General features: G+C 36.8%; 1 protein-coding gene across 7 annotated transcripts in view; it reads left to right on the top strand.

Moving 5' to 3' along the window:
* The window catches only part of PCDH15 (protocadherin related 15), a 1,822,477-nt gene that overhangs the window by 1,438,680 nt on the left and 356,359 nt on the right, over positions 1-27,438 (top strand). For all 7 annotated transcript variants that reach the window (XM_037804906.1, XM_037804907.1, XM_037804908.1 and 4 more), the window contains 2 exons: positions 14,748-14,941; positions 25,743-25,875. In XM_037804906.1, coding sequence (XP_037660834.1) covers positions 14,748-14,941; positions 25,743-25,875 — 327 coding nt within the window. The remainder of the gene's footprint in view (positions 1-14,747; positions 14,942-25,742; positions 25,876-27,438) is intronic.

Here is a 27,438-nt window from a genome sequence, read left to right as displayed (position 1 = left end):
ACCCCCTTCCTAGCATTCCATTAGTGGGATTAATCACATTTAGAATGTTGTAATGCTATCACGTTCCCACCATCCATTACTAGAAATTTCCCTTCACCTCAAACAGAAACCCTACACTCATTTCTTAACTCCCCATTGCCCCTTCCCCCACTTCTCATAACCCATACTCTACTTTTCATCTCTGATAATTTCTTTGTGTTTACTGTGGGCCTTAAATTTAACCTCTTAAATCGTAACAATCTTGGTTTTCTTTGATACCAACTTAACTTCAATAGGACCCATAAACTATGTTCCTATAGTCCTCCATTCCCCCACCTTTATATAGTTCTTGTCAAATATTACATATTTTACATTGAGTCCAAAACCACTGATTTGTCATTAAAGTTTATGTATTTTATATCCTATAGGAAGTAAATAGTGGAGTTACAAATAAAAAATTATTGACTTCTGTTTGTATTCCATTGTAGTCAGAGAATGTGCTTTGAATATATTCAATTTTTTTTTTTTTTTGATTCATTGAGGCTTGTTTTATGTCCCAGTATATGGTCTATTCTGGAGAAAGATCCATGATCACTAGAGAAAAATGTGTGTCCTCGTGACTTGAGATGTAAGGTTCTATATATATCTGTTAAAATTCTCTGTATCTTTCTCTCCTTTCTTTGATTCTCTGTTGGTAGGACTCCCTTTAGTATCTGAAGTAGGGAAGGTCTTTTATTGGCAAAATCTCTCAGCATTTGTTTGTCTGTGAAGAATTTAAGCTCTCCCTCAATTCTGAAGGAGAGTTTTGCTGGATAAAGTATTCTTGGTTGAAAATTTTTCTCTCTGAGAATTTCAAATATGTCAGGTCACTGCCTTCTCATCTCCATGGTGGCCACTGAGTAGTCACAACTTAGTCTTATGTTGTTTCCTTTGTATGTGGTGAATTGCTTTTCTCTTGCTGCTTTCAGAACTTGCTCCTTCTCTTCAGTATTTGAGAGTCTGATCAGAATATGTCTTGGAGTGGGTTTACTTGGATTTATTCTATTTGGAGTTCTCTGGGCATTTATGCTTTGTGTATTTATATTGTGTAGAAGGTTTGGGAAGTTTTCCCCAACAAGTTCTTTGAATACTCTTTCTAGACCTTTGCCCTTCTCTTCTCCTTCTGGGACACCAATGAGTCTTAAATTTGGACGTTTTATTTTATCTGTCATATCCCTGAGGTCCATTTCGATTTTTTTGATTTTTTTCTCCACTTTCTCTTGTTCTTTCATTTTCTGTTCTGTGGTCTTCTAGGACACTGAGTTGTTGTTCAACTTTCTCTAATCTTGTATTATGAGTATCCAGAGTCTTTTTAATTTGGCCAACAGTTTCTTTTATTTCTGTAAGATCTTCTATTTTTTTATTTACTCTTGCAATTTCTTCTTTATGCTCTTCTAGGGTCTTCTTTATGTCCTTTATATCCTGTGCCATGTTCTTCTTCATGTCCTTTATATCCTGTGCCATGCTTTCATTCCTTGACTGTAGTCCTTTGATTAATTGTGCCAAGTACTGTGTCTCCTCCGATCATTTGATTTTGGTGTTTGGGATTGGGTTCTCCATATCATCTGGTTTTAGCAAATGCTTCAAGATTTTCTGTTGTTTTTGGCTTCTTGGCACTTGCTTTGCTTGATAGCTGTGATCTTCCCAGGACCTCTGCTGAGGGAAGGCTGTGCTACGCCACAAGTGCACGCCTTCCCTCAAGGGAAGCCCCAGGGCACCAGACCATGCAGGGGCACTCCCAGCCTGATGCAAAAATGGCTGAATGGGGTGTCTCACCCCCCCCCTTTTGCACAGCTCCACCTTCCCAGCTTTGGGACAACTAGCTGTGGGTGCACCCAAGGCCACTGTCCATGGCCAATATTGTGGCGCATGCGGAATGCTGTGAGATACACTCCCCGTCAGACTGGGTTTCCTGGCGTGGCTCTGGGCTGTGGGTCCGTCCCCAGGCAGGAGTGTTGCCAGCAAGCTGGGAAGCCAGCTGCAAGGGGTGCAGTTTCTTTCTCCTTTTGGCTCTTCCCTCTGTTCCTCTGGCCCCGGGACAATCAGCAGCAGGTGTGGGGAGGGCTACCCTCCATGCCAGACACCGAGGCGTTGGCTGCACCCCGCTCCTTCAGTGCTTCACTGCGCGGTTCTCACTGCTGTATCTGCAGCCGCTCCTGGTTTTTTTTTTGAAAAAAAACTAGTCCGTCTTCAATTACCAACCCACAGTTTCCCCACACAACAGCACGGCCGCAGGACTTTCAGCTGGCTTACTCACTCGTTTCAGTATGCAGACTCCCGGTTTCACCACGTGCATGGCCCCTGTGGATTTAGCAGACCTTGTCCAGCTGGTGCATCGCTGAAAGTGTTATTCTGGGTCACTTTCTGGTTTTTATCTAGTATTTTTCATGGACGTGTTTTTTTGCCCTGTCTCACCTAGCCGCCATCTTAGGTTCTCCCAATATATTCTTTACTTGCTTTTTTCCTTCCTTGGATGTCCTATTCTGAGAGAAAGAAATATTTAACCAAAGTGGTTTTATCTTTTTTTCAGCAGTTGTTTCAAAAAAAGCTCTCTTTCCCTCTCACCCCCTCTTGTTGTAAATTATGTTACAGTGTAAACACATAGTCATTCAGGTAAAAGGAAAATATGTGGTTATTGAGATGTTTCCAGTACAGGAAAATTAGGAAAAAAACAAGATTCCAGTAGAGCAGGGATTGACAGGAAGCCTAATAAACTTGCTAATTCAGCTTGGCAAAGAAAATAAGCAAAAACACTGCTGTGCAAATTATGATAAGATATGATATGATATGATATATGATATATATATGATATAGTATAATATTTTGCAAATATATGTTGTATATGTATTTTCTTGGCCAAATTATAATTCAATCGATATAGATTGCTATATGCTTGTTACTAAACTTGGTGCTCTGAAAAGATCCAGTCCTAACCCCCTAAGGATTTAATAATCCTAATTCAGGGAAATAATCAGAAACTATCACAAGGCACTATTGAATAGTACCTTGAATTGAATTCAGATACAATTGAATTGTTAAATTAGATGAAGCAGACTAAGAATATTATGAGAGTTCATCAGAAAATGAGTGGGGAGGATCATCTGTTAGGTCTATTGGCACACTATGGCCCAAGGCATGGTTCTTTCATGAGTTGCTGAGGACTCCCATTGGAGAACCATCAGACGGGAGGAGCTGACTGGTAAAAGATTTACTTTACCAGCCCCCACTACCGTATCATTACAGGCTTTTCTGTGCTTTGGTAATGGTTTTTTAATTCTTCTGTATAGCACTTCTATTAGAGATAGCTTCTTTTCTCTTTTTTTTCCTATTCCACAAACTTATGGAAATTATTCTTTCTGTATCTCCTACACTGGTTCCAGTGTCTGGTTCAAATTTAGCTCTGAATAAATGTTATCAGTTTATTGATCAATTAAAAAAGGAATATTCTGCATAGCAGAGTAATTTAGTTTTGGCATTTACACAATTTAATTCTTTTTAATGAAGTATTTAAGTCTGTGTCCTTAAATTGATGGGATAAGTTCTGTGAGTTAGAAATTGATGGAAGCCAGCTTTGAAAAACTCCTTATTTGAGATAAGGAGGGAGGAAGTTGAATAAGAAAGAATGCAATAACATTAAAGCATTTAAGTTTCCTGTTTCCATTCTTTGAGTTTGAGTAATTCTTGCCCTAAAAACACTTAAAAACATCTTGTTGTTGCTTTTCAATTTTTTGCTTTCTGTCAGGAAGAGGACCACTTAGATAAAAGATCCATGTCCACTAACAACCCTCTTAATTGTCCATAAAAATATTAATGATGATACTATAATTAGTGGCTCTGATACCTCCTCCCGAATTATACATTCAAAAGACTATCTACTCTACTGAGATGTCCACCATCTTGGATTATTCTAGGATATGCTGAGAATAAGAGGGGACAACCAGCAGCCTTATAGGCCTTTTAGTTTTGAAGCATTACTGGTTCACAGTAAGGCCCCAGATAGCATGAATCTGAAGATGAACAACTTCTGCAATGCCCAATCTTCTTGAACAGCAGGATTGGTCTTAGGCTCAGACTGACCGTCACCTTGAGAAGACCCAATAGGCCTCACCTAACACCAAGATTATTTAACTTTAAGTGAGAATGCAGGACAAGCATCAACATAGCTTTTATGACAGTATCATAGTGGAAGTCCTGTAACCTATAGAAATAACCTATAATAACTTCCAAATCGTGTGCACTCAGGGTGTATTACCTCCTTGCTACACATTTCTGAAACACGTTCTTAAAATTTTTGTTTCAGCAAATTCTGTATAATCTAATGCATAAAAATAGTCTTACTAAAATACTGACAATCAACAGAATAAATTTTATCTAGTAAGGAGTTGGAATTTCCTCTGCAAAACAAATTAACAACCATACTTTCTAAGTTTTCTGAAATCCTTTATCATTTGAAAAAGCATTTCTTCCCTTTATCCTCTATTACTTACACCTTTTCATAGGTGTTAATAAAGACACCTTACTGTGTGTTAAGTTTTCTTCCAGCTAACCTGCCTCCATGGATATTACCTGACATGTGTGTTTTAGGTTGCCTTTGCAAATAATGTTCCTGCCTGGAAAGCAGTATCAACCCAAGTTTCATTTTCATCTTCTGGATAAGTAAATAAAAAACCTTTTATTATATCATAGAAGTGAGGCAGAGAGATTAAATGCTTAGTCCCACATACTACCATTAACATGACCACATTATTTTCTCAACTTTCCCAGAAAAAACACCATTTTCTCATGTCATACATTTCCCATTTTCAAAATATTATAGTCTAGGCTAACCATTGTTCCGCCAAATATACCCCTCTGGCTTGATCCTCCAACAAAGCCAGCTACAACCCTTTAAATACATCAGATTTCATTATAATCATTATGTCACTATGTCATTCCTGATTAAGGTTTGTACAATCTTTTCCAATGTTATTAGGAGTTATGATCCTCAATATTGATATGATAATACATTCATGTAGCAATATATCATCTTTCCAGGCAGACTGTGAAGTGTTTTCTAGGTTAATGGGAAAGAATGCTCCCTAATTTGCATAACTGGTTAATTTGCTTAGAAGCCATCTCTGCTTGATTCAATACACGTCTGATTCCCTAGTCCTCAATCCCCTCTTAATTCTTTGGAGCCAGCTATTGGTTAAAAACCACAAGTCTTATTGTAAGTACATGTGGTGTGAGTGCAATTAAAGTGTACTGGACACCCAAAAGTACTGTGTTCCCCAGGAGATTTGTAGATTCGGCATATTTGATTTCAGGCACAGTTCAATCTAAGTGTGCCAAGGGCTTCCCATAATTGTTCCTTTTTAATTTACAAGAGCAAATCATCCATGATATGTGGCCACAATGTAACTTCAGCATTCACTTTCTTGGTCACATTGTAATTCCATAAGAATTTATTCATATAGCATTCCAGCCTCATTTACATCTTCTTAGTTAAAAGAGCAAGGTGGATTCTGACATATGCGGACACAAGCGGCAATGCTTAAGAGCTGTCTTTCTGGAGCATTTCTATAAAATATGTAATCTACAGCTGGCAGCCACACAATATCAGCTTGAGTCAAAGTTAGAATTTCTCTCAAGACTTCAGAAATAATAATGTATTAAACTTAACCAAGAAAACAAAATCCACATCATACATTCCAGGCTATTATTCTAGTATGTCTTCCTGGAACCCATTGATTTCTTTTTTCCAAATGACCCAAGTAGAGTTCTCAAAGTATATCTTGTGGTTTGGCTTCATGGACAAGCCAAGTTGGGGACTTCCTCCAGCACTGGCCATAAGTCAACACCACATCTAAGAAAAGCAACCAAGATGGTTATATTTTTTCTCTGAAATGCTCTCTGAGGAAAAGTATAAAAAGGAAAAAATGAATTGAAATCTTGATTCATTTCTTGTGATCTCTTTTCCATATGCCACAATTATAACTTGTTTTCTATTTACTTTCTTAATACAAACTCAGTCTCCGCTAGTGGTAGTTGCTCATTCTACTGTACTTTCCATCCCTGGGGCATGTGCTTCCCTACTTTCCAGAGCTTTCCTTTTGTACATTCCCAGGAAAAGGGAGTAGGCTTTAAAAGTAAAAGTGATAGAGCTCTCTTGATGACTAGACAGCAAGGCAGCTTTAACTAAACAAGATGAGGTCACAATTCAGGCCCTTACTTGCTTAGGAATATTAACTGTCAAATCCAGACGAATTGAAACAGTGTCCTAAACAGCCTTATCTCCTTCTAACAGGATATAGATGTGCAATCCTGGTCTTGGTACAACTTGGTCTAGGAAAACAAAAGGGAATTTTAATGAGGGGAGAAAGATACATAATTGTGTAACTTCATCATCCCCACTTCCTCATTTCCACCCCAACATCCAAAAACTTTCTGAAGTGACCTCAATCAAGCCAGCCAGTGCTCATTCCCTTATCACACTCCATTTTTATGAGCAGATATTTCACTTCCAGTTCTCAATCAAAATGTTAATCTGTCGATGGTAAAGAAAATGATGTCTATAGGATGTTTTTATTTATGGCATTTTGCACAATGGTAGTGAAATGTTTACTTTCATATAATGAGATGCACCCCAATGGACCAAACTGATACACTTCCATTGTTCTAAGCACTTAATGATATTCTTGATCACTGCTTTGGTGGCAGGGTAAGCAAAGTTCAAAGTAGAACATGCGTATATTGCAGTCAGAAACCATTTGCAGCCATCAAGGGCGACTGCCTAATAAGTGCTGGCACTTTTACTTGCAAATCCATCTTTAGACGATTCCTTTCCTTGGGCATTTATATCACCTTTTACCTTCTTAACAGCTTTGGATAGCTTGAGTACATTGGTGATGACTAATTTCATGTACCCAGGTAGCCACCTCCAGAATCCAGAACAACATGTCAGGTTAGCCTTCTAGTCCCTTTCTGAGGCAGCAGCTGGGGGTTTTCCTGGTGCACAACAGCATTATTTCCTCTCAGAATTCCACTGGCATTTCTGTAATTGCATTTCCTATGCAGATATAGTCTTAATTGTCAGATCATGTAGAGCCCATTTTTTCTGACTATGGTGAGGTCATTGGTCACTGCCCTTGGATCTGAAAATAACATTATCCTTGAGATGAAAACCCAATTTTTCTACTATGATACATACATCACCTCTGTCTTGCCACTGTGTAGACTTTCTTAGCAGAGTTACAAACTGCATCACATATTACAATTTGGGTCCTTCCATCAGTAAACCAGATAGCTAGTTTTGCTTTCTCCGGGGCATAGTCATAGTAGAAGTAGAACAGGTAGAACAGGTCTCAGAGCCATTGCCTATGGCATGCTTTTGATATAGTACTTCCATTCTACCAATTAGTTGTGCTGGGCCACGCCATCCTTATTGGAATATCTTTCTATTATACTCATGACATAATAAGTTTTTTAGATTGCAGAATTATTTGATGTCCCTAAAAGTTGCAAACAGTTTCCATAAAAACCCAGTAACAGACCAACAATGGTTCCTCCCAGAGACTATGTCAAGTTGCTATGTCTCATAAACCAAGAGTCTAAAATCCCAGCAATTACTACTGTGTATGGAGGGGCCAATTAGAGCAGTCTTCCTTAGCCCATCAAAATTTATGAAAAGTTTCAGAATATATGACACAGCAGAGGCTACCAGTGAAATTAGTATATTCGAACTAAATTAGTCAACAGTCTCCACTATTCATTTGCTTTTCTTACGGGCCTTTACAGACTGTTGTATAGTGAGCTAGTGGGGATTAGCTTCATTGATCCTAACTTTTCTACAGTTAAAACCAAAATGCCTTGATGTTGCCCCAAGTTTCAGTATCACTTAATATTTACTATGGAGGATATTTGAGAAGTTCTCTTCAAAACCATCACTAATTAAAACCAACAGATAGACATCCATTTCAATTATGCATTCAGTGATGCCACTGTGGGATACATTTCACTTTCTTGTTTTTAAGTTTATAGTATCACCAAACCCTGCTACCTTCTACCATAGTATCACCATACTATCCAAGTTTCATTTTTTGTACTCTCATACTGTCTTCCCATTTTCCAGTAGGCATTACAGTTCACTGTGCACCAGCACCTAATAATCCCAAACAGTGTTGTTATTCACCCTGACCATTCAGCTGTAACCATAGCCTTAAAATCTCCCAGTAAGGATCAAGAAAAGAGCTCCTGATATGTCTATCCTTATTCCAAAACTGCATCAACCTGTTTACTGTATCTTTATAGTAAGTTTGGAAATCACATAGTGTAAGTTCTATGTTGTTTTTCTTTTTCAAAATTGTTGTGGCTATTCTAGGTCCCATATATTTCCATATACATTTTAAGATCAGTTAGACAATTTCTACAAAAGCCTGATAAGATTTTGAAAGTGATTACATTGAATTTATAAATAAATTGGGGATCATTGCCATGTTAACAATCTTGAGTCTTCCAATCCATTATCCAGTAACACAGACTATCTTTCCATATATTCTTTGATTTCTCTCAGAAATGTTTTGTAGTTTTCAGTGTACCAATCTTACATGGTTTTAAAAAACTAATTATATTATTGGTTTTGATGTTATTGTGAATGAAATTTAGTTTATTTTTGTATTGTTCACTGCTAATATATAGAAATACAACAAATTTTTTAAAGAGAGAGATTATACCTTGCCACCTTGTTAAAGTCATTTTTAGTTCCAGTAGTTTTTGTTGATGACTGAGGATTTTCTAAAAAGGTGGTCATGGCTTCTGTATATAAAGATAGTTCCAATCTAGATGTTTTTTGTTCCTTTGTGTGCTTTATTGCATTGACTAAAAAGCATCCCATACAATGTTGAATAGAAGTGATGAAAGCAGCCATCTTTGTCTTATTCTTGATCTTAGGGAAAAGCATTCAGCCTTTCACCATTAAGTATAATGTTAATTATAGGTTTTTTAATTAAACTGAAGAAGTTCCGTTCTATTTTCAGTTTGTCCTATTGATATGATGTTATGTAAATTGATTAATTGTCTTTATTTCACCTTTTATTTAAAGGATACTTATGTTGGATATAGTATTCTTGGATGTTGGCTGCCCCCCCCCCCCTTCTCCAACACTTTGAATATAATATGTCATCCTTCTACATTCTGGTCTCCATTTTTTTTTTTTTTAAAAAAGAATTCAGCCACAAATCACATTGTAGTCCTAAATGAGAGGGGTGTTTTTATTCTTGCTGCTATCAAGATTTAATGTTTGTCTTTGAAAAATATGACTATGATGTTTTTTGGGGGATTTTCTTTGTGATCATCCCATTTGGGGTTCATCGAACTTGTACCTCTAGAATAACGCTTTTCTGTGAGTGTTTTTTGTTTTGTTTTGTTTTGGGTAGCTGAATATCATAGTAACTCTGGATTTTGATTTTTCACCCTGAGGATTTTTTAAAAATAATTTGTCTGGCTTCATGATCTGACTCTTTCTTTCTTCAATGTGGACCTACTAATGTCTGCACAGTTTTCACTTTGATTCTTATTTTTCTTTTTATATGCTGAATTCTGACTGGTTGTCTCTGTTTCTGAATAGCTTAATATCATCTGATTACTTGGGCAGAAGATTGCTTAAACATTTGAGTCCATGAAGCTTCCATCAGTTGATCTGAGCTTGGGTTGAGGAAGGCATTCAAAGCTCAGGCAGTTCTTGGCATTCATATTCCTGAAGGCCTTCTGGTGTCTTCTCTGGGCATACATGTAGTTTTAGAGCTTATCTGGTCCTTCTGTAGTTCTACTATTCTCTGGCCCTTCCTGCCGAATTTCTAGCTTGTTTGCAATTTATCCCAACTGGGATCACAAGCTCAGATTGGCAGAGTTGAAGTGTCCCCCATTTGATTATTACCGAACTTGGTACTTTTATTTATTTATTTAACACTTCATGTTAAATCTGTCCTCTTTTGAAATAAATCTGTTTGCTTTTTCATGGCCAGCTCCATCCTTATGAAACTTCTGTACCAATCCAGCTTGGGGGTTAGGGGCAAAGTTGTGATCAGATCCAAGCAAGAATGTCGCTGGCTCTTGCTTTTCTTACCTAAAGTTGCAGCAGTTTTTATGAATGCCTTCTCAATTTTTTTGGTTTACTTTGGTAGATTTCCTGAGCCCTAAATTGTGATTTTGACCATTTTGCTTAGATTTTTATTTGTTTTGTGGAGAAAGGATTCTCTGGCCTCTTCACACCACCATAGCAAAAATGGAACAAGATATATAGTCTAGTGTAAAGGAAGAAACAGAATTTTTAAAATAGTGACTCCTATGAAGAAGTGATGGGAAACAAATAAATAAAATAAAAAGCACCATACTAAAAGGGAAAAGTGTTTTTTCTTATTACTCAAATCATTTAACTTGATATTTTCATGCATCAGTTATGGGTCATAGATAGTGTATTTTTATAAAAGAAAAATTCTGTGCATTTACATCACTATTATGCAAATGAATATGCATTTTATAAGGCTTTAAATTTTATATTAGGCAGCATCTCTTGTATATGTTTAATAAAAATTATATGGCAATAAATTTGTTGGTGTACTGAATCTCTATGATAATTTTTTTAAAATGAAGGAAATAGCTGTGTGAGGAAAATTGGACTATCAATATTTGTTTAATGTACAATTAATTCTGAACCAGTTACAGATGTCTCTAAGAGCTGTACTTCTTATATTTTCAAAAATAGACCAAAAAAGAAACAAAACAAATCTACCTTGTTAAGTGCAAAATGTGAAATGAAAGGAATCTGCATGACATACTAGGAAACAGATACAAGTGAATTCATAGAAATATACAACTTCTTTAGACACTGTCTAAAAATCAAAATATACAAAGCCCTAGACACTATCTGAGTTTCTGCAAAAGGCAGAGTGTCTCATCAATGAATATTTCTTAAGGAAATCCTCAGCCCAGCACCATTTCTCACCTTTTAGATTTCTCTACATGAAATGCATGGCAAGGTAATGGCAATACAAAAACATCCCTTAGTAATAGAATATCTGCCTTAGTTATAAAAAACACTAGCTTGAAACAAATTTTAGATGATGTATTTTCCAGAGCAGAGCAGTTTTTATCATTAAAAATCCTAAATTTGTGTCTGTATAATTAGAAAATCTTTTTCCAAAATAGCAGATAACTATGGTACAGATATGCCTTTATAAATGCTAGAAAACAATATAGCTTCCTTCTACTAGTTTGACCACTATTTATGCTGATAATAAAAACTTCTCTCTCCTAATCTATTTTGTTATCTAAATCAGGCATGTGTTTTGGAGATTAGCAAGATTCAGTTGTGATTTTTATTAAAAATAAGAACTAGTAACAGAATTCACTGTCATTATCCTGTAACCTCCATATCTAAAATCATGTTCCCTGCCCCAGATTTTCCCTCCCTCAAAACAAAAGACAAACGTGAAAAAAGGAGAAAAAAGAGTACAGAAACTGCTATACATATTGAATATCAAATATAAATTTAGCCTTTCTTTATTTAGTTGTCTCACACAGTTTTCAAACAGTTTTTCATAGAGCCCTTCATCACGGGGCCTCTACCTCTGCAAACTCATTGCATGCCAGTCTTTCTTCAATTCATCAAGTTCAGCTCCCCGAGAGACTTTTATTACTTTGTTCCCTTTACCTCAGGGCCCTCACAAGTGCCTTTCCCTTTTCCACTGCTCATAATCCATATTCTTCAATCCTATTCTCATCTTTCAAGTCCCAGTTTAAATGTAATCTTTGTCAAAGGACTTTCATATCTACCCTGTAACTATTCATTCATCTTTATGTTCATTTCTTAATAGTATTCATCATAACATGTCAATATACATTTCTTTGTTATGAAAATATTCATTTGTCTTTAAATTCCAAGAAAGGCAGGGCCCAAGTATTTTACCAAGTTACTTCCAACTATTAGCACAATGCCTGGGACCACTAGAGGTGCTCATTAATTATCTTGAAGGAATAAATGTTTTTCTCCAGATATTATTTTCCCAAAGTCAGATTTAGAACTTAATCTGTTATAATGATTGCTAGCAAGTGGTTTCAGCTAACTTACTTTTATGACTCTCCTCTCATGGAAGAGATGCAAATATTTTCCAGACTTTTCCAAATTTAGTTTTACATATTTTAGCATACCATCAATCCAGAGTTCAATTTGCAAATTGAAATTCACCTCCCACATGAATACCTTCTTCAATTTAATTATCGTTCATTTTATCCTCCCTCCCATTTATGAAAATGTTAAATAAGACCAGCCACAATACCTGTGTCCCTGAAGCACACTCAACACCTCTTAAATTAATGTGTTGCCATTTATCATTAAATTCCTTTAGCCAATTTATGTCCTAAGAAGAATGTTAATACTGAGTCCAATTTGAGAAAAATTTTAATTAAGATTTCCTGAGACATTGTGTTAAGTGATTTACTATAATCAAAATTGATATCTCCTCTGCTATGCCCATCATCTAATTTTCTAATTTTATCCACACACAAAGGAGAACAAATTCATCTGACTTGAATAGACCTCCATAAATACACATCATTCATTTTGACTGTTTCTGCAAATAATTTCCTTCTTCCTTTGCCTTTAGGACTCTATCTGCCATTGTCATACAAGTCCCAGAATTATTTCGTGAAATGCCTTCCCTTCTGGCAACCACATCTGTTTACCCCCAAATATCCAATCTCAGGTTTTAGCATTAATGTCAGTCTCTCCAAGTCCCTTTTTTCTTCTCAGTTATTTCTGTTCTTGCTATTTTTATGCACATTATCACTTTAAATGTAGAGCATAATAAAAATAGAAATATAATATGCACAATATATTGTTTTCCTAGGGCTGCCATAACAAATTACCAAAAAGTTAGTGGCTTAAAATGACAGAAATTTATTTTCTCACAGTTCTGGAGGCTAGAAGTCTAAAATCAAGGTGTTAGCAGGGCTGTTCTCTCCCATGGTTCTGCGGAAGAATCCTTCCCTGGCTCTTCCCACTTCTGATGGCCATCAATCCTTGGTCCCGTGGCTTGGAGCTGCCAACTCTGGTCTTCACCTCCATGTCCACATGGCCTCCCCCATGTGTCTCTGTCTCTGTCTCTCTTCTCCTCTTCTTATAAGAATTCCAGTTATGTTGGATCAAGGGCTCACCCAACTACAGGATGATTTCATCTTAACTAGTTAACATCTGCAATGACCCTATTTCCAGATAAGGTCATATTCTGAGGTACTGAGGCTTAGGACTTCAAGGAATCTTTTCAAGGGATATGATTCAACTTACAACACACAATATATCCCCTTAAGTATGGTAGCATATATAAACTACTTGGTTTACATTTCCCAAGCTATTCCATATACACCTTCAAATGGACCATTATAATTAAGATACTACACATGGACCATTCCATTAATACAGAATCCCTGAAATTGAATTCAAGTTTCAAGGTAAATATGCTCATTCACGTTTTTTCTAGGAAACTGTGTCAGAGTTTTTCTACCAGATTGCCAAAGGAGTCTAGGACTCCAAGTAGAACTACTACTTTAAAGAAGTAAAACCTGGAAATTAGGAAAACATAAGAGAATGTCAGTAAATAATAACAAATTTTCCACAGGTTAATTAAGTACAATTATGTTTATTGTCTTTAGTCAACAGAAAACTTTTAACTATTTTCCCCTTTGTGTAAACTGAGGCCATCTTAATTTTCTCAAATCATCACTTTCTGTGATGGAAAATTTTGTGAATATATGTGAAGTGTATGTTATAAGATTTCCTGATAAGATCTAGTTTTCCTCTTCTTTTTCCCCCTGAAAAACTGTATATTTATCCGAAGTCAAGGGGTCTTATTTAACATAATAAGTTGTTTTTACCTTAATTCTGCTTTATGAAATTAACAATAGCTGTTTTCTATGCACATACTTCACCCAAAAATAGTCTTTAAATATTAGATTACACTAAGCCCCAAATGATTCTAATCATTGCAATATTAGCCTTTCAGGTATTCTTATATGGTATAATTTCAGGGACTCTGAATAGATTCCCTGTCTTCTCAAAAAATATTTCTTGGACTACATCAGTCTTGATATTCTACAATTGGAGATGCATTTTTTGATTTTGAAAAAGTAATATTCTAAGCCTTTTCAGTCCTTTATAAAGTCTGTGTGAACGAGAGTTTTGCCTAAAGCCAAGTGTAAATAGGAAAAACAGGAGGACAAGACATTGTGGAAGACAGGAAGGAGAACACTATGAATGGAAAACACTGACAGCAAAAGGAAGGATGGGACTAATAAAGGGAAACCTTATCTATTTTGTTTTTGCCAGATCTCACCATAGTTCTATGTGTTTGTGTCGAGAACAGGAGATGAGAAACAGAAAAAAAATAAGGGTATTAGATTTTCTGTTACGGTTTTCTTCTTTTCTCTGTTATCAAATTAAAATAAAGATAATCTTCAAGACTCAAAAACTTTGTTCTTATTACTCCCATAAGGAAAAAAATCTTCACACTATTATTGCTTCTATAGCATAACAGAACACTGTAGACATAATGCAAGAAAACAAGGCTATACATAATAAGAAAACCTTCTTCACTCATTTATTGTCTTTGAAAAGAAGCTCTTGTGTTGGGGAAAAATGACACAGTACAGAAAATTTGAGCCCCAAGAGGATTTATGTTGTGATTTTTCAATTCCAGCTCACTGCAGTCGACGCAGACGAAGGGTCAAATGGGGAGATCACATATGAAATCCTGGTCGGGTCTCAGGGAGACTTCGTCATCAATAAAACCACAGGGCTTATCACCATCGCTTCAGGGGTGGAACTGATAGTCGGACGGACCTACGCTCTCACCGTCCAAGCAGCAGATAATGCTCCTCCTGCAGAGAGAAGGTAATTGATACTAGAACTGATGCAGTCCTTTCATTGCTCCCGTTTAACCCCATAATTAAATTTAAGAAGCACAGCAAGCATTATTTTATCCTTTAAACATATAAATTAGATCAGACAATCAGAGGGACCAGATTCTCAGAAACTACATATTCTTTTTTCCTTAAATTATGGGAAAAGGACAATAAGGAGGAGGTTAAACTGCAAAATAATTAATAGTTATTTCACAGACGCAGAAGGATGCAAGTTTCTGTTCTAGATGGGAAGTGAGAAATAGCAGAGGGATTTATATTTATAAATATGAAACAATTCATTTTTGCAAACTGATAGGTAAAAAAATGTATCCTTTTTATCTATTTGATTATCAGTGAGTTTGGCATATTTCCTATTTTTAAAAGCCAATTCCATTACTTTTTCTGTGCACTGTGTTCATATTCTTTGCCCATTTTTATGTTGATTTGTTAAGTCCAGATAACAATAATTCTGTTTTCTATTAGTGCTTTCATGGATTCATGTTGCACTTGGGATTCATTCTAGCGAACAGTAGGAGGTATCCATTCAACCACATTTTTTTCAGGCATCTACCCAGTTGCCCCATGAAATATAATAAATAGTTCATTTTTTCCTCACTAATTTGAGATGTTACATTTATTATGCCATACATTTTCTTATAGATTTAGATTTGGTTCTGGACTTTCTATTTTATTCCATTAGTCCATGTCTTTGCATGAGCTACTATCACATAATTTTAATTGTTGAGGTTTTATAGTCTTCATTATTTTCTGGTGCTTACTTACTTCTATGCTGTTTTCCTCAAAAAACTTTTCCTGTATATGATTTCTTCTTTCGGTTAATTTTTCTGTTTGACTTTTAAAGAAGCTAGGTCAGTGTTTTCTTTTTATTAGGAACATATTAAATTTATGAATTAAGAGTAAATTGAATGTTTTTGATATTGAATCTTTCTGTCCAAGAACTTTATGTCTCTTCATTTGCCAATGCTTTCTTTTGTACTCTTTAGTAGATTTTTAAAAAGAATTTTATATAAGTCCTATAGGGGATTGTTTCTGTATCTTATGTTATTATAAATAGACTCCAATATTCCTTATATTTTCTAACTGGTTGATGTTTGTATATATGAAACATATTAATTTTTTATATTAATTTTGAAAGAACTCACTTTCTTATTTAATCATCTTATATTTGCTTATTTTCCAGTTGATTCTCCTAGATAATCCAGGAATGTATTTTATAAAGAGACTTTTATTTCCATTTTTCCATTTTCTTTCTTTGCTCTCATTTCATGTTCTTGTTCTTCCAATAAATGTTACATAAAGATAGTAGGCATGCTTTTCTTTCTTCTGCCTCGATTAGGAATGCCTCCCATGTTTCCCCACTGAATTGTAGTTTGGTTTAAAAAGACATTTTATTGTTTTACAAAAGGACTCATCCATTTCTATTTTATTACCTTTTTAAGGTAAGAGTTGTAGTTTACTGGGGCAAATAAATCTACATCACTGTGAAGACAGAAATGATTTCTCTTCTTAAGCTAATGGTGTGATGATTGATCTTAATATAGTTCCTAAAATAAATATACTTTGTATTCCTGGTATAAATGATGCTAAGCCATGCTGTTTTATTCTGGAAGTAAACTTTTGAATTATATTTGTTGATATATTAATTAGGGAAATTGTTCTGTGCTTTTTTATTGATAATTTTTTATCAGGATTTTGTAAAATTTTTATAATACCCTATAAAAGAAACAAACAAAAACCAAAAGGAAGCATGAGAAAGAATAAATGTAACAACCTCAATGAACAAATTATAGATGTCTCAAAAAACTAATGAACGAATCTAGATTTGGGTCTATGAAAAAAAAATCAACAACAAAAGGGAAAACACAATTAAGTTAATTGGTCTCTAGCTAACCTAATCAAGAAAAAAGAGAGAGATTGAAAATTTACCTAATATTATATGAAAAAAAAGTGCTACTTATTAGGTATTTATGAAAACATAGAGAATAAAAGACAGTTTCTATCCCCAAATAACATAATAAAATTATGATAAAATAAATGTTTCATGCCATGGTATACTTTTGGTGATTCCCAATTTTATTTTTCGTGAAATCCAAGGGTGTGTCTGATTGACACAAAACTAAAGAATCCATTCTCAAAATAAAATTACATTTTTACATTCTGAATATATATTCTTTTAAAGAGTTTTATGTGAAATATTTGCTATTAATGATGAAGTGATGGGGGTATTTTTTTTATTAATTCATTTAGCAAAAATTTGTTGAGTGCTCATTAATCCAAGCTTCTCAGGGATGCTTTGGAGATACAAGACTTGTAGAATGAGACAAGTAGGATGGGATCTCTGCCCTCATGTCATTCATATGTGGGTGGAGGTAAAACTAGACATGTAATAATAAGTAAATACAGGATATAAGGGCTTGTGTTGGATGGTGGTGGGAATCTGGCTGCACTTAGAGGACAGGATGATACCCAGGAATTTGACAGCTTGATGGCCCTTGTACTCAATGGGGTGCCATTGCCCCACCTCATTTTTGTAAATGATGTGAGAGTGCCTCTAGTTCCTCTCAGCATCCCTCTTTAGAGTCACGCCATAATGGATGTCAGCTATAAAGTGCCAATATTAAGCAGTTTAAAACATGTTGCCCAAGTCAGTCACAGCAAAGCAATTGTCCATGCTCCTGTGTATATCTTTAATTAATTAATTTTAGGACTAGGAGATTTGATTGCAGGAATTATGCACTAAGGTTAATAAAATTTATAATTAATTACCCTTCTTTGGTGGAGGCATTAAAACTGACCAAATAGGACTATTGTAGGGGGAGCTAGTAGGTCTAATGAATGACTTCCTCTTTGAGGCGATCTTGGATTATAGGCCAGACCCCCATGGGACCTTGTTTCAAGGGATAGCAATACTTATCACTTTGGTTGGCAGCGTCAGTTTCACTGGGATCCCACTTGGCATGGCCCGGGAAAGGAGCCAAAGATTTTATCTTATTCCAGGCAAAGGTTAAAGCATCAATTCCTATCATGGAGAAAGTAAAAACAGAAGTGCTACTATGCAGTGTAGCTGTTTATTAAGAATTGCTTCAATAGTCACAACTCCCAGGAGGGTGAGTGGGTGGGGGGCTTGGTCTTTGATATGCAGGAGGAAGAGGTGATAGTCAGTGATTGCCTGGGCCTTATCAGGATCTGTGACTGGGAGGTAAGACCTCGCCATGTTTTACTAATAGCTCCACCCAGTCCACAGCTGGATAGTTGAGCCCTGCCAGTAAGGCTGAGCAAAGCTGTAATTTGTGGGTAGAGGGCTCTCTTTAAGAGACTTTTCCACTACTTGGTGACAAACTGGGGGCTCTGTAGGGTTAGGCTGAACTTCAGGATCTCTTTTTTTCTAAATGCTCTACAAATGCCATGCCAATTGTATCTTCTCAATCTCTTCAATAGAGTGGGGCCTCATTAATTGTTTGCCAGTGGGCATCTGCCTTGGTAGTAACACCTGCTACGGACAGGTGTGTCTCTCTTTTTTTTGGTCAATAGGGGAGGGACTCCGAGTCTTTTATGGAAACAGCCCACTGTCTCATTTTCCCCCCTCTGGGGATGAGAGTGGGAACTTGGACCCCATATTAAAGATTCTCAGCAATTAATCTGCCACCTCTTTCCCTTGTCTCCTTGAACAAAATCTTTATCAGGGTGGGCATCAAAATGATATACCCACTGTGCCATTCTTATTTTATGCAGAAGGTCCCTTATTCCTCTATATTAGCCATTTTACCCCAGGTGCTGGAACAGCCCCTCTCCCTTTTAAAGATCGTGAGACCCTGGTGACTGTGAATAAATTTGGCATGGAGGCTGGGAAGTTCTGGGAGCTAATTATGTAATTTGAATTCCTTAGAAATGCCTGCTAATTGTCTCATCTCCTGAAGGAGAGGGGGTTATTAATAATTTGGAAACTATGTTGAATACCCTTAGCAACCAGCCAGCTGCCGTTTCTCCCTCCTGCTGAACAAAATCCTTAGCAATGGTTTGAATTTTTAGTCTGGTAAAATATCTGGTTTCTATTTCAGTATACTCCTCATCTGGGGATCACCTGACCTTGTAAATCATTGTCAAGAAAAATTTAGGGGGTTGGGGACTCTCAAATTCTGCTGCCTCTCTCTCCAGGGTGTCCCTATCAACCTCAGAGGGGTTAGGGTCTGCAACCAAGGATTGGACTCTCTATAACCCATGGAGTTGGGGGATGGAAAGTGAGAACAGTAACATAAGGGTCTCAGACACTTGTGTCCCTTTGGCCAGCGGGATATCCAAGTCAGGGGGATCCCCCCGCCATGTGCTCTGGCAGGGAAATATTCCCTAAACCTAGGATGGTATATTACCCTCAGACAAGGTCTGGCAAGCACAGCTCAGACAAGAGGATCACCTGAGGCTCCCATCTCCATACAATGCCATCATTGTCCAGTCTCCGGGTATTTGGCAGGCATAGCCAATGGCAGGCTGGCATGATCTGTGAACAACCCCTGCTATATTTTATGCAGGCCTCTATATCTTCACAGGAAATTGCACTGGTCTCACCCAGTTCCGTATTCCTTTTTGAGGGAGCAATAGGGACCCATTGTCCCCCTCTTGCCCTACTAAGGCAGGTGGCTGAATTAATCGGTCTCCAGGGAGCCATCCCATTCCTCTCAGCAGGTCCCTGGGCCTTTGATGGATTAAACATTTGGGGTGGATAACCTAGGCAACACCCTACAGAAACAAAGGGCGGCAGCGCAATGCAATTCCAAGGAACACAAGCAAGCAGTGGAGCCTTCCCAAATGGTGTTAGCCACTTGGGACAACAGATTCTAAGCAACAGCAGCATAAAGGCATTTTCTCCAGGCCACCATCAATCAGCCTCAAGTCACCCTGCCCATTGTTTTGGATATTATGTAAAATTTCTTTGGGTGTAAACACAAGATAGACAGCCCCCTAAGAATTCAAGAATGGGCTGCCTTGTTAGATCACAGGCCCTGGGTGGGGAGAATGAAGATGGTGGACGGGCCCGCTGGGCTCACCTAACCTAAGCTCCTGCGAGGGTCTGTGGAGTAGGGGTAGGGGAGAAGCATATGTGGCTCCAAGGCACACGCCTTTACTTGTGTTTGATAGTGGTGGGGCTAGATACTAGGGATAGGAAGTTTCAAATTATACAGCAGGAAAAGCAGAAGCAGCAAAGGCCATTTGGAGAAGCTGAGGGCTGCTTCTTGTCGGTTAAACCATATGGAGATGTAGGCCTTGCTAGTAAATTATGTGGCACAAAAGGGCAAGGGGCTGTTCTCAGAAGAGAAAAAGCAGCAGGGGCCATTCAGAGAAGCTAAGGGCAACTCTCACCCAACTGTTCAGGAGCTGTAGGCCCTGCTAGTTTCTGTAAGCCCAGGGCAGGACTAACTGGGGTAGTCGCTCAAAGGGAAACTTATTATTAAGCAGACAGGATGACGAGGCACCAAGTAGAGTATTTTTTTATGTCATACAGGGCTGCCCAAGAAAATGAATCCTCTATTTTTCCTGGGGTATCTGCAGATGAGAAAAAGCTGCATAGAAAAGAATTTCAGGATTGAAATCAGTCTGAAAGGTCTGCAGGTTCACCACTTGGGCAGGAATGGGAATGGAATTTCCAAGTAGAGGGTGTGCTGGTTTGAAGGTATTATGTCCTCCAGGAAAAGCCATGTATTTTGATGCAATCTTGTGGGGCAGACGTTTTAGTGCTGATTAGATTGGAATCCTTTGAGTATTTCCATGGAGATGTGACCCACCCAACTGTAGGTGATAACTCTGGTGAGATCATTTCCATGGAGGCGTAGCCCCACCCATTCAGGGTGGGTCTTGATTACTGGAGCAGTATATAAGCTCAGACAGAAGGAGCCAGCTTGCCACAGCCAAGAGGGACTCTTTGAAAAATGCACAGGAGCTGCAGATGAGAGACAGTTTGAGGATGGCCGTTGAAAGCATACTTTTGCTCCAGAGAAGCTAAGAGAGGAAAAACACTCCAAGAGCAACTAAGAGTGACATTTTTGAGGAACTGCAGCCTAGAGAGGAATGTCGGGGAGAAAGTCATTTTGAAACCAGAACTTTGGAGCAGATGCCAGCCATGTGCCTTCCCAGCTAACAGAGGTTTTCCGGACACCATTGGCCATCCTCCAGTGAAGGTACCCGATTGCTGATGTGTTACCTTGGACACTTTATGGCCTTAAGACTGTAACTGTGTAGCCAAATAAACCCCCTTTTATAAAAGCCAATCAGTCTCTGGTGTTTTGCATTCTGGCAGCATTGGCAAACTAGAACAGAGGGAATAACAAGAGCAAACACGTGCAGACATGAAAGGGAACATTCTGTTGTGGAAACTACTTGGAGCTTGGCACATCTGATCCTATCACTACCCTGCTGAAATCCTACCAAACAACACATTGTTGCCCAGATAAAGTTTGGATCAGTAAGCCTAGCCCCTAGGTTCCTGCATGATCTGGTTCTTCCCACCACTTTAGCCTCAGTGCCTACCACTGCCTGCCACTGCCTCCTTCCACTCCATACAAAACCGGTACTTCCATGTTCACTGCTCTGTGAACTTGCACAAGCTCTTTCCTGTACCTGGAATGTCCTGTGTTTCTACATCTAAATTCATCTTGCATTGTAAAACTCTACCGTTGTAACTTCCCTTAAGAAGTTTTCTCTGACTCCTCAGGTTGGTTTTAAATCCAAAGTCTTGTTCCTATAGATCCCCATATGTACTTCCAAAATAGTAAAATAAAACTTATGAACTTTGCACTGTAACTGTGACTTTTCTAGCATAATGTTGGTGGGAGACAAAGGAGAAAAAGGTAATTTCTCTGTCTACTTGGGAAAGAAATATAAACACCTTTAACCTTCATCTTAGAAACAGGGTAGAAATGTATGATGTCAGAGACACTTTTGTAAAAAGCATGTTGGCAAGTTAATAGCAAATTACAATACAGATTGTACATCCTCAAAAAGCCAGCAAAATCTCTTCATTACTGCTGAGTATTATTGTCATATCAGAAAAATTTGACTTTTCATCTTCTTGAATTAAACTGTTTCCCAAATGAAAACACTGTAAGTTTAACTTCCCGATCTATTCTGTACTCATATTTTATTTTATTCTTACAATAAATGCGTAAGTTGAAGCTTCATCCTTGGTATAAATAATTATAATTAGTTGTCCTGTCATAATCTTTGTCCAAGAGCTGAAGTAATTATTTATTTCCTCTAAGATAACATCCTTCATTACAAGCTGAGGATGTTTTATACCCACACAGAAAAATTCACATCAAATAAGTGAAATTTTTCTGATTTACTTTGCAGATCTGTACTGGGATGAGTGTAGAAAGGGCAGGCATTTTTTCATCCAGAAGGCTTAATTTTTAGTTTGTCTGCTAACTGCTGATTAATTTTGTAATCTGGAGTCAGTCACTTAATATATATGGATTTTTAATCCCCTTTTGTAAAATGAGAGAGTTAAATTAGATGGCTTTTAGGGTTTTTAAAATCTTAAAATCATCTGAGAAAATACATTTCCTCTCTTGTTCTGCTTTGACCTTCATTTCCAAATGAGAGAGAAAACCTTTACGATTTTCATTTTTGGAATTGGAGATCTATCTACATTATGCTGGCTATATTAGAAAAATAAATTCATATTATATGGATGCTCAGTTTTATGCATTTTGGACTAGCTGTAAAATCTAAATACAAAATGCTCACATAAAAAGGTTATTTATCTGGTGACTGCTATGTTTTTTATGTGCTTAACTGATGCTATTGATTTACTACTATTTATTACAGCACTAATGATATAATTTTATTGTTAGTACTATTGGTATTCAATTTTAGAAAAGCTAACTCTGACACTATGCTGATGCCAGGATAAAATGGGGATAGCATTTTGAAGGGCAATTACCCTCAAGAAGGTGGCTACTTATTTAAACACATTATAGTAAGTGCCAGGATGTTGAGAATGAAAAGTGTCCAGGTCTTGAAACATGATCTTCCCCAAATAAGTCTAAGATTTCAGTCCAAGAGGAAAAGCCCACATAATTTGCAATTTTAGCACCCAAATTACTTTGAGAAGGGGCAGATGAAGGTAAGGAGTAAAGGCAGGTGAAGGAGATGTCTGTGTTGGACCACAGTGTTTCTCTCTCCTCTGCATTGAGTCTAGATTTCTGTCTGTCTGAGCATTCCAAAGTTTTCTCCGTGGCAAATAATGAAGTGCCTCACATCAGTGAGGGTTCTTGTAGGATTGGACTCTGTGGGTATGTAGAAGGGACACTTCCCAAATAGGGTTTGTCACTTGGCAAAGCCAATAAAAGTCACAGGGAAACAGGCTGAGGAGGAAAAGAGGGTGTATTTACACCAGCGGAAGAACAGGGGAAGAGTTCCCAAAGTCAGCATCCCCGAAGTGATTATTCATTTGGCTTTTATACGCATCAGAGACAGAGAGATAATCATCTTAGTTAACAGGTCACAGAGGGTTGGAGAATTTATCCTACTTCAGGATTTACATCATGCGACACCTGGGAAAGGTGCCTCCCGGTCTAGGGCAATAAATGGAAGGCTTATTCACATCTGGGAAGTTTGGGGCAGTAGATTAAAGCTTATTCAGGTCTGGGTGAAGACTTTGTATTTACATATTGCTCCTTTGTGAGACTAAGCTCTCATTATAGCCTGCTTTCGGCTTTGAAGGTTACGTTTTAAGGCTACTTCACAATTTCCAGCTTGCCTATAGTTTTAAGTTTATATTAGAAAAGTTACTGTTACACCGGGATCTCCCAGAGTAATATCAGAGAGGATGAACTACTTGGAGCTGCTGTTGGGGCCAGATCATCAGTTTGGGAGGACAGTAGGTCCATGTCAAAATGACAATTCTTTTATTCCTAGAACATGGAAAGTGGGCCTCTTCACAAGGCACATACAATTTTACAACTTCTATTATTTTTCTTCCCACCATGTTTTTCTTTTACATCCAGTCACGACAAGATTAATCTTATAAAAGTTTATAAGCCACATTTCACCATCCTTTTTAATGTACTTTAAGCATTCTTAAAAGCTCAGTTATAAAATATATAAATATAAAATATATATATATTATGTATACTTATATATATTTAATATATATAAAATATATATATTAAATATATATAAATATATATAATTTATATAATACATAAAAATATATAAAATATATAAATAAATATATAAACATAAAATATATATAAATATATAAAGAAAAGAAATACAATTAGAATTTGATTAATTTTATTGGAAAAGTTTAATAATAACGTGATACAAATCAAAGACAAATGAATACAAAGACTTTAAGTGATTATAAAAGTCTAAGAGATTTTAATTTAAAATAAGATTATTTTGGGATGCCACTGTGATAAAAATAAATATGAAATTATTTAAGCAATACAGTTGGGTAGAGATGCTTAATATTCTATAAGTATCTTGCAAGTTCTACTGAGGATACCTCAGAAACAACTTGGATTCAGACATATTATAAGATGATGAACTACAAAACCAATTCTCAGTGCCCATGATATGTATTTCTTAGAAAAGCTTTTCCAAAAGTAGAATGTTTCAGAATAACAATCTCAGGAAAATGTTGTTTTTGATGCATAATTTTAATTGGAGATATTTAATACAAAAGTGTTTCTGGCTACTTTAAGGAAATCCTAGCCTCCAAATAGAAATCATTAAAAAAATTTGTTTTGAATAAAAGCATCATGATTTTGTTAAAACAATTTGAAAGCACACAACTCAGGCAGTGGTGGTGTGTTTGCATAAAAGTGTTAGGCATGTAAAAATGCTTCAAGACAGAAGACTAACTTTGTAGATTACCAAGTTCCATGAATATATTTTAACTAGTGTTTACAAACCTTGAATATTTTGTTTCTTCAGCTTTCATTGTGTAAAGAAATCTCAGAGTTCACAGATATCAAAAAGGTTGATTATGTCAATGTTAAAAGTTCTTTCTTTACAATAATAGTCTATGTTCTTATCCTTCAAAATAATTCCCTAGTTCTTTCTTTACAATAATAGTCTATCTTTTTATCTTTCAAAATAATTCCCTATCAATGTATAACTTTAAATTCTAGCTTCCAGTTTTCATATTATTCTTTTTAAAGAAGCCTTTAAAAATATATTTAGTTTTGTTTGCAACTATTTTACACAAGGGTTATTTTATGATCCTGACTTCTGACGTGCATTGACATTAAGCCATTGATGTCAGCAGCACAACTAATAAAACAGCCCCTATTTTGTTTTGTGTGTTATTTTAATCAATACTCTGTCTATGAGTTTAATAAACAGAGGGCCTCAAGGACAGCTCTTATTACCAACTGTTCATAGAATGTTTTTTTTTGTTTGTTTGGCTGGTTGTTTTTTTTTTTTTTTTTTTTTTTTGTTTAGGAAAGCGTAAAAAAATAAAGTCAGAAGTTAAGGCAAGTTAATTTATTAGCTTTATTTGTATAGCTATTCCTTTTTAATTCACACTATTAATCTAAGTAGGAAAACTAAGTACTGGAGGCAATTCCTTTCCTTTTACTATGACGGTTTCATAAAGAACATTTTTGTGGTACTTTGATTTTTTCATCTTTTCAGTCTGAATTATTTTATTTCCTATAAAAATTTGAAATTTCCTCTCCTGTAAACTCAACAACTGAATAATGAATGCAGTCTGGCATTAAATGTGATGTAGATTTTTACACATCTTGTTCATTTCTCTTTCTCTGCAGGCACTCCATCTGCACTGTGTACATTGAAGTGCTTCCTCCAAACAATCAAAGCCCTCCCCGTTTCCCACAGCTGATGTATAGCCTTGAAATCAGTGAAGCCATGAGAATTGGTGCTGTTTTATTAAATCTACAGGTATGCTCCTTGGTGTATATATGTATGTATATACAGTGACAACCTTGACAACTATGGGCTTTATATTTGTGCATGGGGGAAAAGACTTGCATGCCTGCTTAGACTCGAGTGAATGAAAATTCCGTCTGGAGAGAAAAGCAGTGGCAAAGTGGATGGAGGGTTTCCACAGCTAATCTGTTCTATTGATTGCCACAACTGAAGGACTAATGTTTGGCTGGCAGGGATTAGCTGTAATCATTACAGGAAAGAATGAAGGGTTTGGAAACAGGTACTTGAATATTTTGTACTTAGAATCCAAAGAGTCTGCAGCTGACTATTATTTTCTTTCTTTTTTTTTTTTTTTTTTTTTTTGTTTTTTTGTTTTTGCCCCAGCAGGATATATTTTTGTAGTATTGTATATGAAGGAAATAACCTTAAACTCAAGGGTTCAAGAGCTTTCTAATTTGGAGGCAGACTCTACTTCATTCTGTGACAATGAACAAATCTCATTGTTGTGCCTCAGTTTATTCTTTTAGATGGGAGAATGTTATAGTTTTAGCTGCTATTTCCCTTTGCAGCTCAAGATTCACAGACACATGAGTTGATTATAAAATGATAGCTAGGTTTCCACTATTTCTGAACAAAGCATTTTGGCTAGGGGAGGCTGTCTCCTACTGAATATGTACCTTCAAGTTGTGCTAAATACAGTGTTGATAACCGTGACTTGTACAAATTGTAACAACCACAACATGTCATATTATTTTACTTCTTTATGTTCAGAGGGCAGAGAGTTTATCTTCTCCTAGTTAGTGTGGGAATGGTGGGTGTTGCTGATTTGAGAATTGAAGATTAGGAAAGACTCAAATTTGACTATGCCTAACAAATCCCAGCATCATCCCTACCATCATAGGGGATGACACACAGCACATTTACATCTCACTCAAATCCCATTTGAATTCTGATGTCCTCTCAAAATTTAATGATGTAAAAGTGAAGATTCCACTTTTGTTTGTTCTGGGAAGGTTGTGAAAACAATTGTGCTAGTTTGGATATATTATGTCCTCCCAAAAGCCATATTCTTTAATACAATCTTATGAGGGCAGAGTTATTAATCTTTTTGATTAGGGTGTGACCACTTGATTGAATGTTTACATGGACATTTGACCCTGTGCATTCAGGGTAGGTCTTGATTAATTTACTGGAATCCTTTAAAAGGAGCTCACACCGAGAGAAGAGAGAGGAAAATGCCCCAGGATGCACTAAGCCAGGAGAACCATTGCTGACAATTGAGATGCTGGCCCAGAGTTTGCTTGGAAGAAGCTAAGAGAGGACACAATGCCCCAAGAGCAGCTAAGAGAGACTTTGGAGAGACGCTTGGTTGCTGACAGAGATGCTCAGAGATGCTTGGAATTGCAAGCAGAAGGACGTTTGGAGATGCTAAGCTAAGGATACACAGGAGCTGAGAGAGGAGCTGAAACACAACCAGGGACCAGCAGATGCCAGCCATGTGCCTTCCCAGCTTACAGAGGTGTTCCAGATGCCATCAGCCATTCTTCAGTGAAGGTATACGCTTGTTGATGCCTT

The sequence above is a fragment of the Choloepus didactylus genome, chromosome 15, assembly GCF_015220235.1.
Source record: "Choloepus didactylus isolate mChoDid1 chromosome 15, mChoDid1.pri, whole genome shotgun sequence".
NCBI classification, from domain to species: Eukaryota; Metazoa; Chordata; class Mammalia; order Pilosa; family Megalonychidae; genus Choloepus; species Choloepus didactylus.
The sequence above is the reverse complement of the archived record's forward strand: the minus strand, read 5'-3'. Positions and strand labels throughout refer to the sequence as shown.